General features: G+C 43.8%; 1 protein-coding gene across 5 annotated transcripts in view; it reads left to right on the forward strand.

Annotated features, from left to right (window-relative positions):
- The window catches only part of HYDIN (HYDIN axonemal central pair apparatus protein), a 379,729-nt gene that overhangs the window by 255,668 nt on the left and 107,459 nt on the right, over positions 1-16,602 (forward strand). For 4 of the 5 annotated variants that reach the window (XM_032326077.1, XM_032326076.1, XM_032326075.1 and 1 more), the window contains 10 exons: positions 61-198; positions 1,565-1,742; positions 3,706-3,833; positions 6,558-6,685; positions 7,120-7,256; positions 7,490-7,617; positions 7,753-7,944; positions 8,281-8,430; positions 11,102-11,341; positions 15,860-16,028. In XM_032326077.1, the coding sequence (XP_032181968.1) occupies positions 61-198; positions 1,565-1,742; positions 3,706-3,833; positions 6,558-6,685; positions 7,120-7,256; positions 7,490-7,617; positions 7,753-7,944; positions 8,281-8,430; positions 11,102-11,341; positions 15,860-16,028 (1,588 nt within the window). The remainder of the gene's footprint in view (positions 1-60; positions 199-1,564; positions 1,743-3,705; positions 3,834-6,557; positions 6,686-7,119; positions 7,257-7,489; positions 7,618-7,752; positions 7,945-8,280; positions 8,431-11,101; positions 11,342-15,859; positions 16,029-16,602) is intronic. The other variant, XM_032326079.1, reaches the window with a different exon arrangement.

Here is a 16,602-nt window from a genome sequence, read left to right on the forward strand (position 1 = left end):
AGGATAATAGCAGCATCCCCACGGGTGGCTGATAGCAGCCCCTCTCCTTCTCATATCCAGCTCTTCGACCACATCTCTGAGAATGAGATCACACTGAGGAACACTGGCAAAGTTGGCTTTGAGTTCAAGGTTCTGACTGACCACCTGTCTTCACCAGACCACCTTCTGCCTGGAGTGCCCCTAATCCTGCCCATTTCGGTAAGTAGCCTCCTTGCCCACGATGGCTGTGGGGCAATGGTAGGGAGGACCCAAGTTCAAACCTACAAGCCACATGCCCGTGGAATATGGGATTATGTTAGACATTCACTCACAGGATGATGGGTGTGATTTTCTTTTTAACAACAAATAAAGAGTTCTCAGAAACAATCAATCAATCAATCAATCCAAGCACTTTACTCATTTATTAAGCAAGGATTTATTGAGTCTTGCATGAGCCAGGTACTGCCCAGGCACAAGGGATTTCCCCTATGAACAAGAGAGTCTAACCCAATGGTTTGGGGTTCTGTGTTTGGGTTTTTTTTCATGATTGTAAGAATGGTTTGTTTCCACTCACGTCCTCACACTTCCCTTGTAATTCCTTGAAGCCAGGGGCCTCCTCCCCACTTGGACTTACGCTTTCCTTTTTAAACTACAGTTTTATTACTCATGGATGCATCCTTAAACTGCTTTTAGTTTATGAATTTTTCCAAACTTTTAAGCACTTGCTATGACCAGGCACTTTTTTGCCACTGGGGGTGGCGTAGTGTAGTAAACAAAACAGACAACTATACTTCATCCTAAAACTTGGACATTTTGCTTTATCAGATTATGCTTTATCTAGAGCTTTATGGAAACTGCACTGGTAATGGCATCTTGTGCCTTTTGCTTTTTTTCCCCTTAATTTTGTGTTTCTAAGACCAGCATACATTGTTGCATGTAGCTGTAGTTCATTTATTTTCACCATTAAATAATATCCCTTCTTTAACTATATTGAAAGCAGTCTTTCTTTTTCCTGTCAGCACATCTGGGATTTTTTTTCCCTCTAAAATTTTGTTGTTACAAACAATCCTGCTACAAATATTCTCATACCTGTCTCCTGGTGTACAGTTGGAAACATTGTCCTGGGGAATTTTTCTAGGAGTTAAATTTCTGGGTCATGGGCTTTGCATGTGTTCAATTTTGATAAGATTTTTCACAGTGTTTTTTACCTTCCCCTCACAACTGGCATTCCCACTGGACATATATAAGTTTCTTTTGATACATGTTCTCACCAAAATTTGGTCCTTTTTGGCAATATGTCATTTAAAAAAAAATTCATCATGTTCCTAGTTTCACTTCCCTGATGGTTTAAGAGGACGAGTCTCTCTTAATGCATTCATTCCCCCATTCATATTTCCTCTTTTATGAAATGCCCGTTCACATATACTACCTACTGTTCTCTTTCTTGTCGTTTTCACATATCTTCATGTGACTGAATGGAGGGTAAGCAGCGAAACAGGTCTGTGGGACTGTCCTGTCCATTAAGTCTCCAGAAGCAGGGTCCATTGTAAATATTAACATTCTCTCTGGTCTTTGTGCTACGTAGGGTTTTATCAGTTCACATCAAGAGCAGGAGCTGAAGGTTTACTACTTACCTGGAGTACCTGAGGTCTTTCAGAGGAGTTTCCAGATACAGATTGCACACCTGGACCCAGAAAACATCACTCTGCGTGGAGAGGGAATTTTCCCTCGAATCTGCCTCGATCTCCCCAGGAAACTCCGTGGTATTACTACCCCCTATAGAATTTCCCCACTGGGGGACAAAAGATGCATTCTGCTTTGTTTATTTGAAGGTTGATTGGCACTCCCGTTATTTGCTTAGCGGTCTTCACTAGTTTTCTTCTGTGTGATTCCTCAGTTATAAAAAAAAAAAAAAAAATCGAATTGAAATTGACCCGGGACCTGAGTTTAATGAGACAGGATATGGTCCATGGCAGTCCCAAAATTAAGACCCCTGGGCAGTTTTGCCATCAGGGAACTGCAATCTCAGAGGGATCAGGAAGTTGCACTTGGAAAGGCCTTTTCCTCCAGCTGCAGCCTGTCCCTGATTTGTCCTCACTGTGGCACACGCACAGACGGCCACTGACGCTAAAGGTTGATTTTACTCCAAAGAGTAGAAATCACAAAATAAAAACTGTACATAAAGGCAACCAAGGTTCCGACCCCTTCTGTGGTTTGGCATTACACAGTGTAGTGGCTAATTTAGCCTTTGATTAGTTGTCTGCCCACACCTTAGCCAAGGTTTCTCTGGTAACATCTAGCCCCTGGAGCCATCCCTCTAGACCAAAAGACTTCCATCGTGGCAAATCCCAAAGCTCAGCTGAGTGGCTGTCTTAGCCATGGACTCTCTGGCTCTTTCTTCCCGACATGGGGTACAAGGTGAAGGGTTAAGACAAAGTTCTCATTCTTCTCTGTGACTCCTTCAAGCTCCTTGAAACCGTCATTCCACAGATGGCTTCAGAAGGAGCCCTCGCCCTCAGCCTTTCCCCCTCCCCTGTGCCCCAAAGTCACTGGCTCGCCTGCGGATTGATAATCACCTATGATATCCTGACTGCGCCCTAAAAATACCAACACAACTGTTGGTCCATTTAAGACCATGTTACACTCTAGGATCTAGAGTTCCTGCCAGCCAGACGTTAGTTAGTCTGGCTCCATAGAGAAGTGTCAGGACAGAAAGCCTTTGCCACTGGGCGGAAAACCCGGTTCCCAGGCGGCCTTGTTAAGGCAGTAGCCATGTTTGGCCAGCAGAGGGCTTTCAGAGAATGTCCATCTGAGTACTGTGAGTACCGAATGTACTTCTAGTTGGGTCTCCTGTGTTCCAGTTTGTTACAAGTCCAGTGCTTCCTACTATCCCAGAGTAAGCACTTCTCTTTCTCTACCTACCTCGTCCCTCAAGCATGTGAATTCGCATTGGCCAACGGGTGAACTTGGGTGTCTGGTGAACTTGGGTGTCTAAAATCTCTCCACTGATTGCCTACATCCCTGATTGGGGGAATTGAAACCTGTTAAGTTGCAGTTGTAGTTGCAAATATCATCCTTTGGTTTGCTGGGATTTAATAAACGTGCAAAGTGACCTAAAGGATGACCAGGGCCATCTGAGTGTGTCCAGCATGGAGGGGGCTCCCAAGTCATGCAGTGTTAGTGTTGGACCCAGAAGAGCACCGATGAATCTGGGATCTGCTTGCTTACCCTGTGACTTAGGGTATTACTGCCACCAAGTTCTTGAGAACCAGTTGGGGGCTCACTACAGCATAATCTCCTTAAACTCCATGGGGTTTCTTTTTTTTTTTTTTTAGATTTTTTATTTATTTATTTGACAGACAGAGATCACAAGTAGGCAGAGAGGCAGGCAGAGAGAGAGAGAGAGAGAGGAGGAAGCAGGCTCCCTGCTGAGCAGAGGGCCCAATGTGGGGCTCGATCCCAGGACCTTGGGATGATGACCTGTGCAGAAGGCAGAGGCTTTAACCCACTGAGCCACCCAGGCGCCCCTCTCCGTGGGATTTCTGACACAAACTGAACTCACTCACAAACTACATCACCGTCTGAGGCAGAGAAAACCTGGCAGACGAAGCACCAAAAAGTTCACTTCCCTTCTCACTCTATGCACCCTGAGCTGACAGTCTCTGTTTTAGGCATAACTCAGAGATTTCCAATCATCCTTATTTCCTTCTCCTTCCAATCCCACAGGAAATGAGAAATATGAAACCTTTTTGAATCAAGCCAGAAAAAACCTAGAAAAAGAACACCACAAGAAACATGAAATACTCATTCACTTGGAGACAACTGAGGAAATGTCTGAGGATGAATCTTTGGAGGTAAGACTAGCTTCACCCTACACAGAATGACTGTGGCAGAACAGGAGGCGCAAAGGCCCAGGGGCAAGAAGGACATGGGCTCTCTGAGAAACAGAAAGGAGAAAAAGATGTGACTAGGGCAAAGAAGGGGGAAAGGAAAGGGGCCCCCTGGGGAACCTATTAAGTGTTTCGGACTTTATTCTGAGGGCAACAGCAAGTCACTGAAGTGTTTCAAGTGGAGCCTTGGGTAATCAGATTTGCATCTTTAAAAAATCTCTCTGGCTGCCCCGTGGAGCTCCGAGAAGCTCTCAGGGGCCTGCAGAGGATGGGAACAGATGTGCTGAGGTGTGCTCAGTTTCTTAGAAGCTGATGGGGTAACTCTAAATGAGAGGTGGTGGTCATGTCAACAAGGGTGATGACACAGGAGGTAGGGAGACTCTGGTAGTTTCAAGAAACACTCTGGAGGTGGAATGATCAGTGATTAGGGATTGGTTGGATGTGGGGGTGAGGCAGAGGTGACCCACTGAGATGGGAAACTCGGGACCTGAGGAGAGAGAGAGGCTGGAGAAAGTGCTCTGAGTCACCAGACGGTCATTGTGATCACAGGAAGGGGTGAGATTTCCTGGGAAGTGGACCGAGTGAGCAAGGAAGAGCATCGATCCGGAGTAGAGCCTCTGGTCTCCAGCAGCTAAGTAGGGGCAGGGGCAGGCAAAGAGGTTTAGCATGGTGCCTTCGAGGTGGGAGCCCAGCCAGGAATTGGTCTTTTGAGGGAGAGAGTGACCCAGCTTGTAAATAAAGGCTGCCCTTGTGCCCTTGTGCCCTTGTAAATAAAGGCAACACGTCTCCACTCTGCTCACAGCATTGCCGGGAGGCTCCTCAGCGGAGCCTTAGCCCCGCCGTCTCTGGCGGCCCCTCCAGTTCCGGGCTGGGGCTTCTGAGAATGGGCTGAAGGCCCCGGCAGAGTGAACTCATCCTCCGGCCCAAAGTAGCGGGCCACCTCTCCTGGCTCCGAACAAGAACAGGGTGGGCTTTGCTTGCGTCGAGATGACTGGACACACCTGTCGGTGACACATGCGCCTCTCCCAGCAGCTCACCGCGTCACTTGGTCTCATCATGGGCCCCTCCACACATGAACCTTCCCGCCTGGCCCCATACCTAAGGTGTGAGTCTTCGAGAACAGTATTTCTCAGCCTTTTTTCACTCTCACCTCCCAGGACATTTTTTTTTTTCCTAACCCTCCCCCCCATGAAATAGTCTTATTATATTTAAAAAAAAAAAAAAAACTCTTTGAGCACTTTGACAATAAAATTTTTTAATTTTTTATTTTGCAATATCTATAGATTCACAGGATGTGGCCAAAGAAAACCTATTTTCCCCAAAGGTAACATCTTACATAACTTGTAAGACATGGTACCACAATATGAAAACCAGGAAATGGTCGTCAGTACAAGCCACAGAGCATATCAGATTTCCATTTGATTTGCGCTCATTTGTGTGTGTGGTTCCACGTAATTTTTTTGTACATGTAGGTTTCTGTCACCCCTACCACTTAGGGTACAGAACTGTTCCACCACCACAAAGATCCCTTGTGCTTGAGGAAATAGAATTAAAAACAAAATCTCCTTCCAACCCAGAGAATCTCCCACAGAGGGAGAAGAGAAAAAAAAAAAAACAATTTTATTGTTGAATAAGCATTAAACCAGGATGTGATCCGCATTCTAGACCATCCACTAAGAGACTGCAAAGACAGAAAGAAATTTCAGCCTTTTATATAACCAAACATATGACCTCTTATATACATGTTCTCGAGGTAAACACTAACTAGCCCTTAAGTAAGAACTATAACTAACTATAACTAGTCCTCAGGTAAGAGAACTTGACGGCACCACCTGTCATACATCATTCATCCTGAATTCACATGGTAATCAGGGCGACCCTCTGTGCTAGAAAGTCGGCTTTATCCAGAGGGAAACCTCTCATGTTTACAGGCTAGAGCCCTCTGAACTCAGGCTCCTAGCCTCTCACAGAAACTGGGAGGTGGGGCCTCTGTCTTACCTGATGATCACATTTTGAAGAGAAGGTTTCCAGGGCCTTAAGGAAGACCCTGCTGGGTTATAAAGCTGACCAGAGTCTTACGTGGGCTTTAAGAAGATCTATATGTATTTCAGAAAAACAGATAGAACTCACAAGCTTTTGAAGCTATTTGTCCTAAGAAAAGGGAGTGTGAAGAAGTCTCTCCCCTTATTTTCAACAAGGAGAATTCAACCTCTTATCTTTCATTTGCGTTTGGCCTTACAAGCTACTTCTTCATAACCACCCCCCAATCTCCTTTCCCTTACCCGTGGCAACCACTGTAGTTCTCTGTTTCTATACTTTCATTATTTCAAGAATGTTATGTAAAGAGAATCATTCAGTGTGTAACCTTTTTCAATGAGTGTCATGCCCTTGAGATCCATCAATATCGCTAGTTCTTTCCTTTCCATTATTGAGGACAATTCCATGGTGTGGACATGCCTATTTACCGCCCCCTCCACCACCCCCATGGAAACTGCAATACCACAGATACACTGTATATCTGTTTATGTATTGTGGCCCTTTGGAAGGCCACAAATCACTGTAATATCTAAAATTTTTTCATCCCCCCCCCTTCCATGAAGCAATTCTTTCCCTCTTAGAGATGATTTGCCCCATTGAGAATGCATGTTCTAGAAGAATTTTCTCACTTGCTGTTCTCTCCTACTCTAGTTAAGCCCTCAGCTCCAGATGGAGGTAGAGCGACTTATAGTCCAAGGCTACGCCATAGAACATCAGAAAACAATTATCCCCGATTCCACAGATGACCTGAGCTATCGGAGTCGTCAAAAACTAGCCAAGTGAGTGTCATTCTGTTTGGGGCTTGTTTCAGAGGGCATCAGAGCAAACGGTGTCACCCACCAGAGTGCAGCCTGAGTTAATTAATGGTTGGTCATCTAGAAATGAAATCTACTCACCTCCTGTATCTGCCAGCATCCAGCATCCAGCCAACCAGGAAGGTCTGTGCCTCTGAAAGTCAGAAACCTCTGGTTTTGCCTAATGGAGAGGCTGGGTTTCAGGTTCATGAGGGCCTAGGCCGAATGTGTTTTGAGATAATGACTGAAACAGCAGTATGGACTCCTGGGCATGGGGGAGCTTCTTGTTCCTAGTCTTCTCTCTGGAGGGTGGTTCTTCTCCATCCCCAAGGACAAAATTGTGACAAGAGGTAGAAGAGAACAGCACAATCTCTGTTTTGGAAAAGTGACTGGTAAAGAGAGATCGTTAACTGTTTCAGAGTCCAGCTGCCAGAGTATATCCTGGATTTTGGCTACATCATCCTTGGTGACGTCCGGACACATATCATCAAGATCACCAACACCAGTCACTTCCCAGTGTCCTTCCATGCAGAAAAGCGTGTCCTTCATGATACAGGTAACCAAGCTAGGGAGACCTTTTCCTCTTGCCCTTGTCATTTCTAACAAGGTGCCCAGCTGTACTGTTCTGCTAGAATTGTGTTCATGTTTTTTCTGGGATCAGCTGAAAGAATTCTTGGCCCATTAACTGAGACTTGAAACAGTCATCCTGCCCCAGAAGGACTCTACCTATGGCAGCGTTTGTTTGCTCTTTCTTTTTCCCACAAAGAAATGTTGTTTATCTCGGTCTAGGCTTCAGTACTGAGTTAGATCGTGTAAAGAATCTCCCTTACTGTGAAACGGAAACATTTGAAATCAAATTTGACCCACAAGGAGCCAGTCTTCCTGTTGGAAACAAAGAGGTCATCTTACCCATCAAGGTACGACGCAATGCAGGGTCCAGCTTGTCATCCCCGGCTACCGTTACCCCGAGAATGAGCCAGTTACCACTTCAGAGCCCCAAGTCTTCTCCAACCCCATGCCACGTGGTAACACCAGCTTTATGCCTGTTCTAGGTGGTCGGAGGGCCGACAGTTAACATCTGTCTCCAAGCCAAGGTGACCATTCCCACTATGACACTGTCTTGTGGGAAAGTGGAGTTTGCCACAGTTCAGTGTGGACAGTGCCTCGTGGAAACTGTTCAGTTTTCTAATCCTCTCCAAGTCCCTTGTGAATGGTTCGTCCACAGCCATAAGCCAGTTAACAAGGTAAACGGGTTGTGGCCCATCAGTCTGCTTCTTCCATCTCCATTTTGGCCAGAATCATGATTCGAGACCTTCACACTTCCATTATTTCAGTCTTCGGCTCGAGACCTGTAGTGACAACCGCTGCTTCCTAAATACAATCTAAGCACTTAGCCCTGCATGCAAGGACTTCCCAGGCCATGCTGTCTGGGGGATGTCTTACTTATCTCTATAGTCCTGGTATCTACCCATTCCATGACAGCTGGGAGGGCCTCAGTAAATGTAGGCTGACTGAGTGGAGTATGGAATAAATCTGTTTTCCATAGTAGATGATCTAATTGTCTAATATCTATTAACCAGCTGGAGAAACACATGCCAAAATACTTAAGACGGAAACTCCATGCTGAATTAAAGCCAAAGACACGCATCTTTGAGATCCAGCCCATGTCTGGGGTCTTGGATCCTGGGGAGAGGTCCAATGTGCAAGTGAAATTCATGCCTAAAGAAGAGGTAAGCTTTAAAGAAATGTGGTCCCGTTCAGACTTTTGGGGTTTTTTGAGCTTTCCTCCAAGGCCCACTTGTTGAGGCTGGTGTCCAGGAAATCTGAGTGACCTTGGCTTTGGCATTGTGATAAGGACATTAAGTACTTGCTTCATGTAGGAGCCATGTGACCCGGTAGTTAAGAGCACGAGCTCCAGAATCGGATCTATCTAGCATGTCAGCTTTTATCGGCAGACCTGGGTGAGTGGCCTTCTGCTTCTGCACTTGGAGGCTGTGCAGCTTTGAGTAATCTCTTCGCCTCTAAACCTCAGTCTGCTCATAGATAAAATGAAAAATAATATCACATGTCAAAAATCCCCTATTGCAATTCTAAAATCCAATAAGCTCTGGAAACCAGGGGGAAAAATTTCATAAGTTTCAGACCCAAACTCATTTGGTGGAAGAAACCTCATCTGAACTGACAGGAGACTACTTAACCTTTATTTATCCCACTTAGTTTATGGACTCAAACATTGCAACTGTGGAAATATTAGTGTCTGATTTTTAGGGGACCTCCCCCAGCGCCCGTGGAGGATATTATATAACAGAGAGTCTGTACATTATGTTTACCTTTTAAAAATCTGAATTTGAAAGCTTCTCGCTTGTAGGGTTTCAGTTAAGACAGTATCAACCAGCCATACCTACTTCCTAGGGTTATTTTGAAGATTAAATGAATTAATATGAATAAAACGCACAGCAAAAGGCTCTCTACATAGTAAGTATCTCAATAACTATTTACTGTTGTCATTGGTCATTGGAATAATAAGAAGTACTTCCCGGTGGATGTACTCCCTGGGCCTTGTAGGCATTTCTTTTTTGAATACCATTAGCACAAAGCTACTCCTAGCAAAGAAACAGAGTAAAAATAAAATCCTCCAGCCAGAGAGGATCTCAAGGGGTTACCCTGTAAAGACTTGTGCTCAAAGCTGAAGGCATTAGGGAGATGGCTTTCTCTCATTTATTCTTTTAAAAGAAGAAAATCGATGTAGGTTTTATAGAACGCCTACAGTTAACGCCCATTTTCCTGGTAATGGAAATGCTTTGAAGAAATGCTGTAGAGTCTACAGAGAGAAAGAAGAAAAGCGAGTGACTTCATATCTGATTCTAAAATAAAACCCCTGCTTCTTTCATTATCAAAATCTCCCCAACCCTGTCTTTGAAAAGAAAAGAGAATTAATATGTTTGTCATTCTTAGAGTCTTAAGACTTTTAGGGGTTTTATTATCAGGGTTGCCAAGATTTTTGGTACTTAACTAAAAGAGGGACATGTCAGTAAATAAATTAAAAAAAATAGATCTATTCAGGTGCTCCATAAACATTGAGTTAGAACGGGTCAAAGTTAATAAAGTGTTTCCACCAACTGGGAGAGCAATTTTTGGCAATATTCAAGAAATTGATTAGCCTTGCAACTCACACAGTCCACGTCTCTGTCTCCTTCAGCATCGGCACCACAGGAGAAATCACAGATGTTATACCAGATGTTCAGAATACTCCGTTAGAAAACAAGGAAATGAATAAAATGTCTTAGAAATATTTCCATAAAAAGCAATCATAATATAGAAGTTTGGATCAAAAGGTGCTAAGTCCATAGTTACATTAAAAAAACCTTTTAGCCAATAATTCATTTTCTTATTGTCTCCAACAATATTTTGTGGGTGTGAATCTATGTCCATCCACATTCTATCCATCTGATTTTTCCTTCTTGAGCTAAGATTCTTAGAAACTCTTCAAATTGTGAAGCTCTCCAAACCCAAGTCATGAGCTTAACTATATCAGAATGACGTGGGCATGTGGTTAAAAATGCAGATTTCCCAGCCTTTCCCTCTCCCTGTCAAGTCAGGATCTCCAGGGATGGGCCTTTGAATCCACATTTTTAATAGTTTCCCTAGTAAAACCAGATTAGGATAGTTGCTATCCCTATCAATTGGTATTCAACTGTAATTATATCTGATAAACTGAATGCCCCCCTGACCATCCCTGACCCGCCGCTTAACTGTATTTTCAAATAACAGAAATATGTTCATTCAGAATCTACCAGAAACAGACTTGGAGACAAGGATTCAGGTGCAAGCAGATTAACTGAGAAGTGCAGGAAACACTGATGGAGAAGTAAAAGGTGGTCGGGGAAAAGAAGGCAGCTAATAGGGTGTGCGAGTGAGCCAGCTGCCTTGGAGACTGGAACATAATCCTACTGGGATACTCTGAGGAAATGGACAAAATGCACATTTCAGAACTACCCCTTCCCAGGAGCAAGGAAACTGAGGTGTTTGAGTGGTAGTTCCTTAGTCACTGGTTGAGGATTGCTTCTAGAAGATGTTAATCCCAGGACTTCTGCCCTGCCCTGCCCGCATGCAGCAGGGCCCATGACATGAGAGCAGAGGTACAGACAGTGGAGAGTCTGAAGGATGAGTGTGGCATTCAAGGGGCCTTCTATGAGTGATGAAGCACTTGGCACAATGCCAGGCATGCTGGATACCCAGTATTAACGCAGAATTATAAATTGTTCTCATGCAATTTTACATAAAAAATGTCCTCTCTTAATGTCAGTAGCATCAGTTTTGTCCCCACCTGGTGTCCAGGTTTACATTGCATGTGACAAAAAAACAAAGTTAAGATGCTTATTCTGTTTTTATGTCTTCCAGAAATTCTACAGCCAAACCCTGGTGTTCCAGATTTCCCAGAGTTCTCAGAAGCTTATGCTGCTGGCACAGGGGCAAGGTCTAGAGCCACGATTGGAATTTAGTCCTTCGGTTCTGGAGCTGGGGCCTCTGCTGCCTTATGCACCTGGAGACGAGGGTGAGGTGGTGGTGAAGAATCCCTGCAGCTTTCCCATTGAGTTTTACTCCTTAGAATTTGACCAGCAGTATCTCTTAGAAGAGAAGGTGAGCAGAGGCCAAAACCAAATTTCATTTTCCTCCCCATGCTGGGCCCTACCCTGTACTGGTGCGCTTCCCCTGATGTGGACAACATCCTCCTGACCTTTGCCCCTTCCTCCCCTTAAACCCTTCCTTGTCAGTTTAAATATCACTTTGTAGCCTTCCTTGACCTCCTTTCCTTGCTGTGATTAGAATTTGTTGCTTCTTTGTGATCTCATGACACATTTTAAACAACTAATTGAAAAACTAATTATTGCTCATGGTTAAAATTCAAACTAAAGAATGTAAGCAGCAATCATTGTATTTGAAGTGAGTTTCTTGTTGACAGTATGTAATTGGGTTTTTAAAAAAATATATATTCTGGTAGTCTCTGTCTTTAATTGGTATATTTAGACCATTTACATTTAATAAAATTAATTTTAGGGCTTAAATCTGCCACTTTTTTTTTCTGTTTGTTCTGGGCTACATTTTTTCCAATTGTTCCTCCGTGTACTTTTTTAAAAAAATTTTTTAGAGCAGTTTTAAGTTCACAGCAAAATTGAGGGGAAGTTACAGAGATTTCCCATATAACCCTGACCCCCCACACATACATACTTTCCTCTTATTATCAACATCTCCGACATGTAACATGGTACATTTGTTACAATTGATGAATCTACGTTGATATATCATAATCACCCAAAATGCACAGTTTACATTTGAGTTCACTCTTAGTGTTGTACATTCTGTGGGTTTGGACAAATGTCTAATGACCATGTATCTACCATTACAGTATCATACAGAGTATTTTCACTGCCCTAAAAATCCTCTGTGTTCTCCTATTCATCCCTCCCTCTTCCCAACCCCCAGCAACCATTGATCCTTTTACTACCCGCATAGTTTGGCCTTTTCTAAAATGTCATATAATTGCAGTCATACAGCATACCTTTTCAGATGGGCTTCTTTCATTTACTAATATACATATAAGTTTCCTCCATAGCTTGATAGCTCTTTTTTTTAATACTAAATAATATTGCATGGTCTGGACATCGCAGTTTTTTAATCCACTGACCTACTGCAGGACATCTTGGTGGTTTCTCAGTTTGGACAATTATAAATAAAGCTGCCGTCAACATCCATGTGCAGATTTTTGTGTGGACATAAATTTTTATCTCCTTTGGACAAGTACCAAGTAGCACAATTGCTGGATCGTGCGGTTTGAGTATGTTTAGTTTTAATAAGAAACTGCCAGAGAGTCTTCCAAAGTGGTTGACCATCTTGCTTTCCCACCAGCAGTGAGTGAATGTTCCAGTTGTTTCACATTCTCATCGGCAGTAGATGTTGTCAGTGTTTCGGGTGTGGGCCATTCTGATAGGTATGTAGCCTGCCTTGTTTCGATTTGCATTTCTCTGCTGACCTCTGAGGTGGAGCATCTGTTCATATGCATATTTGCCATCAATCTGTCTTCCTTGGCGAGGTGTCTGTTAAGGTCTTTGGCCCATTTTTTAATCCAGTGGTTTGTTTTCTCTCTGTTGCAGCTTAAGAGCTCTTGACATATTTTGAATAACAAGTTTATCAGACATATCTTTGGCAAATATTTTCTCCCATTCTATAACTTGTCTTTTCATTCCCTTGACATTGTCTTTTGCAGAGCAGAGGTTTTTAATTTTAATAAAGTCCAGCTCATCAATTATTATTTTTGTGGACTCTGCCTCTGGTGTGTTTCTAAAAAGTTGTCACCACACCCAGGGTCATCTGGATTTTCTCTTGAAGGCACATTCTAGGAGTTTTATGGCCGTATGTGTTTCATTTAGGCCTTTGATCCATTTTAAGCTTTGCAAAAGATGTCCCACCAATCTAGATTTGTGCTTCTTGCATCCGAATGTCCAGGTCTGGCATTGTTTGTTGGAAAAACTATCTTTGTTCATTGCAATGCATTTGCCCCTTTGCCAGAGGTCACTGGACAGGTCACTTGGGTCTACTTGGATCTCTGTTCTGTTCCACTGATCTAGCTGGGTCTGTTCTTACCATCTCCGCCCTGTTCCGCTACCTTGAGGCTGGGATGTATAAACTATCCCTTTATCTAATACCCTTAGTACTCTACCTGTTAGAGACTGCTTCTTAGTTCCCTACTGTGAGCAGTTATGAAATTAGCTACTAATCTCTTTTTCTCTCTCCTCACCACCCTCTAACTTAAAATGATATTCTTCTCAATTAATGCTTACTGGGTAATCATGTCACGTGCACTCACTCCATGTTTTGCTTCTTGTATCGTATCTGTCATGTCAGAGCTTACAACATTAGGATGTCAGAACCTACTTTCTATCACTTAGTCTTAGTTCTGTGTTTACGTGTGTTCAGTGTTCAGCCCCAGTCCTTGTGATGAAACTTCTCCAGTCACTTCTGTGTGGTCTGTATTGGATTCCTCAGGAGGGGCTCACGGGAGCGCTATTTCCTGGTGTAACTATTCACCTGCAGCCTTTATGCTTGAAGATAGTTTTGGTTGGATACAATACCTTTCACTTGGTTTGTACTTGAATATCTTAAATGCATTGCTTCATTGTTTTCTCCTATGCTGCTCATGAAGTCTGATGCTTGGTTTTTTGTTGTATATTAATTCGTTATCTATGGTGGCAAAACAGATTGCTCCCAATCTTAGCAACTTAAAACAAGAAGCGTTTGTTATCTCATGTTGTCTGTGGGTCAGAAATTAGGAATGGCTTGGCTAAGATGGTTCTGCTTCCTCGGGACCGTCCCCTAACTCAACCTGTTTGTCTTCTGTCTTCTTTACATCTAGTGTTTATGCTCTGCCTGATTTAGATTCTGCATCTAGAAGTTTCTCTCAGAATGGGAATTTGTCCCTGTAGACAGGAGTCTTTTCATTAGGTATTCATGAAGTGCTCAGTGGCTTCTGTTGGCCCCACATCCTCTGCTGTGTGCCAGGTTCAAGGGAAAGGCGAAGCAAAGGCCCTGAGACATGCGGCAGGCTTCATAAGGAGCACTCTCGGGAGCAATACCAGGAAACAATAAGGCGAGCAGACCTGGTCAGAGAGGTGAGCTGTGATGGGATTATAGCAGAGACCTCGGTGGACCCCACAGGGAGCTCCAGAGCTGGGCCCGCTCTTCAGAATTGCCCCGTCTGAAGCAAGCTGGCCAGGCCTTTGTGTGTCTGCATCACCTAGTCTTTGGAATGTTCTTTCCTTTCCCCACTGACCTGCCATGCCAGCTCTGTCCTGTATCAAAGTGCCATATGTGAATGGATCTATTCTAAGCCTTCTTTTCTATATGATCTCTGGTCTACCCCAATATCATTTCCACGCTGACTCTTACCCTACCTTCAAAAGTCCTTATATCTAGTAGGGCAGTCCTCTCTCTTTATTCTTCTTCATTAATGTTTTAACACTCTTTTTATTTTAAGATTTTATTTATTTATTTGAAAGAAAGAGAAAGCATGAGCCAAGGGGGGCGCTGAGAAGGAGAGGGAGAAGCAGACTCCCTGCTCCACAAGGAGCCCAACACTGGGCTCAATCCCAGGACCCTGAGATCATGACCTGAGCTGAAGGCAAATGCTTAACCCCCTGAACCACCCAGGTGCCCTAACTCTTTCTTTCTTTCTTTCTTTCTTTCTTCCTTTCTTTCTTTCTTTTATCAGTTTTTATATTCAAGTATAATTAACATACATGATTAGGTTAATTTCAGGCGTTTCAACTATTCTTAGCCCTTTATTCTTCCATATAAATTTTAGAATGAGCTTCTTAACAGTGGTTTTCACACAACTAAAAACAGTGATCCTAGAGAAGGAAAGGTTACTCAACAAAACAGCGTTTTCGTGTAAATTAGGCCATATAGGAAGCGAATGCTTTCTAGAACTTTATTGTTCTGTGTCTTATAAATATACATACACACTAAGGTTACCAGATTTAGCAGAAAGAAAAACAAGTTACACAGTTAAATTTGAATTTCAGATAAAAAACATAGGACATATTTTACATGGACATTTTTATACTAAAAAAATTATTCATTGTTTATCTGTAATTCAGATTAAACTGCACATCCCATATTTCATGTAACAACCCCAAAACACATTCCCTCCCTAACCCCACACTCCCCCCCCGACACATTCATGCATACACATACTTAATACCATTTTACCAGTTTTTCCCTGGATCATCTGTTTATGAGACAACCGCCTTCCTCGTCTAACATTGCTCCCCACAGGATTTTTCAAGAACATGTCCCTCAGAGTAGATAATGGAGCCCTGTACTTTTGTCAATGGGAAAAAAACAGTATATGTTATTTATAAAACAAGAGGAAAATCCTCTCCCACATGTGAAATGCCCAGGCTTAAATGGGGCAAAATTCAAGATCTTATATCCCCAGATTCCCGGCCAAGCCTTTCTCTTTAGACCTCCCCGAAGGCCCATGCTACACACCCCTGCCTCAGGCAGGAGCCAAGGCCTTCAAGGTGGGTCCGCAGGGCCCATGAGGGCGCTCAGGAGGAAGCTTCCAGCCAGCCAACAGCCGTGGCCCTCCTCCTCTTGCAGATCTTACGAATGCTGAAAGGCTACGATTCCTACAGCACCCTGCTGCTGCCCCCCCGCCTTCCGGGGGACAAGCTGCCCCCAGAGCTGTACGAGTACTTTAAGGAGATGAAGCGGTCGAAAGAAGAGCAGATGAAGGCCAAGTATCTGGAGAGTCTGGTCCAGGAAAACGGTGAGAGCTCAGTGCCAAGAACCCGGCTTCAGCCCCCGTCCTGGCGCCCCAGAGGCGTGCGTCCTACAAGGCCAGCCAGGCCTGTGCTAGGCGCCTCACAGATTTTGTTTCTAACCCTCCCAGAATGGGCCTGTCATCCCTGCTGCATGGAAGTGGAGACGGGGGTACGCTCTCCACTCTGTAGAGTCTAGCGAGGAGTTAAGACCTCAAAACACTGGGTGCAGGCATTAAGGAAGGCACTTGAAGTAATGAGCACTGGGTGTTCTATGCAACTGATGAACACTGAATTCTCCCTCTGAAACCAATAATACAGGATATATTAAATTTAATTTAAATAATAACAGATATAGGTATAGAAGAACATGTGCTAGATACCCAGCCCCGTGCTGAGGGCTTTACACATAGAGATGAGAAACTAAAGCACTGACAGGCCGGGTCCACAGTTTGAAGGGGTAGAATCAGGATTCGGGCCCAGATCTCTCTGGCTCCAGAGTCCGTGGTGGTAACCACAGTGTTCCATAGCTTCTGTGTGAGCCCAAGTGATGCAGTAACACACCCCACAGGGTATAGCTTG

This window comes from Mustela erminea, chromosome 19 (genome assembly GCF_009829155.1).
Source record: "Mustela erminea isolate mMusErm1 chromosome 19, mMusErm1.Pri, whole genome shotgun sequence".
Lineage (NCBI taxonomy): Eukaryota > Metazoa > Chordata > Mammalia > Carnivora > Mustelidae > Mustela > Mustela erminea.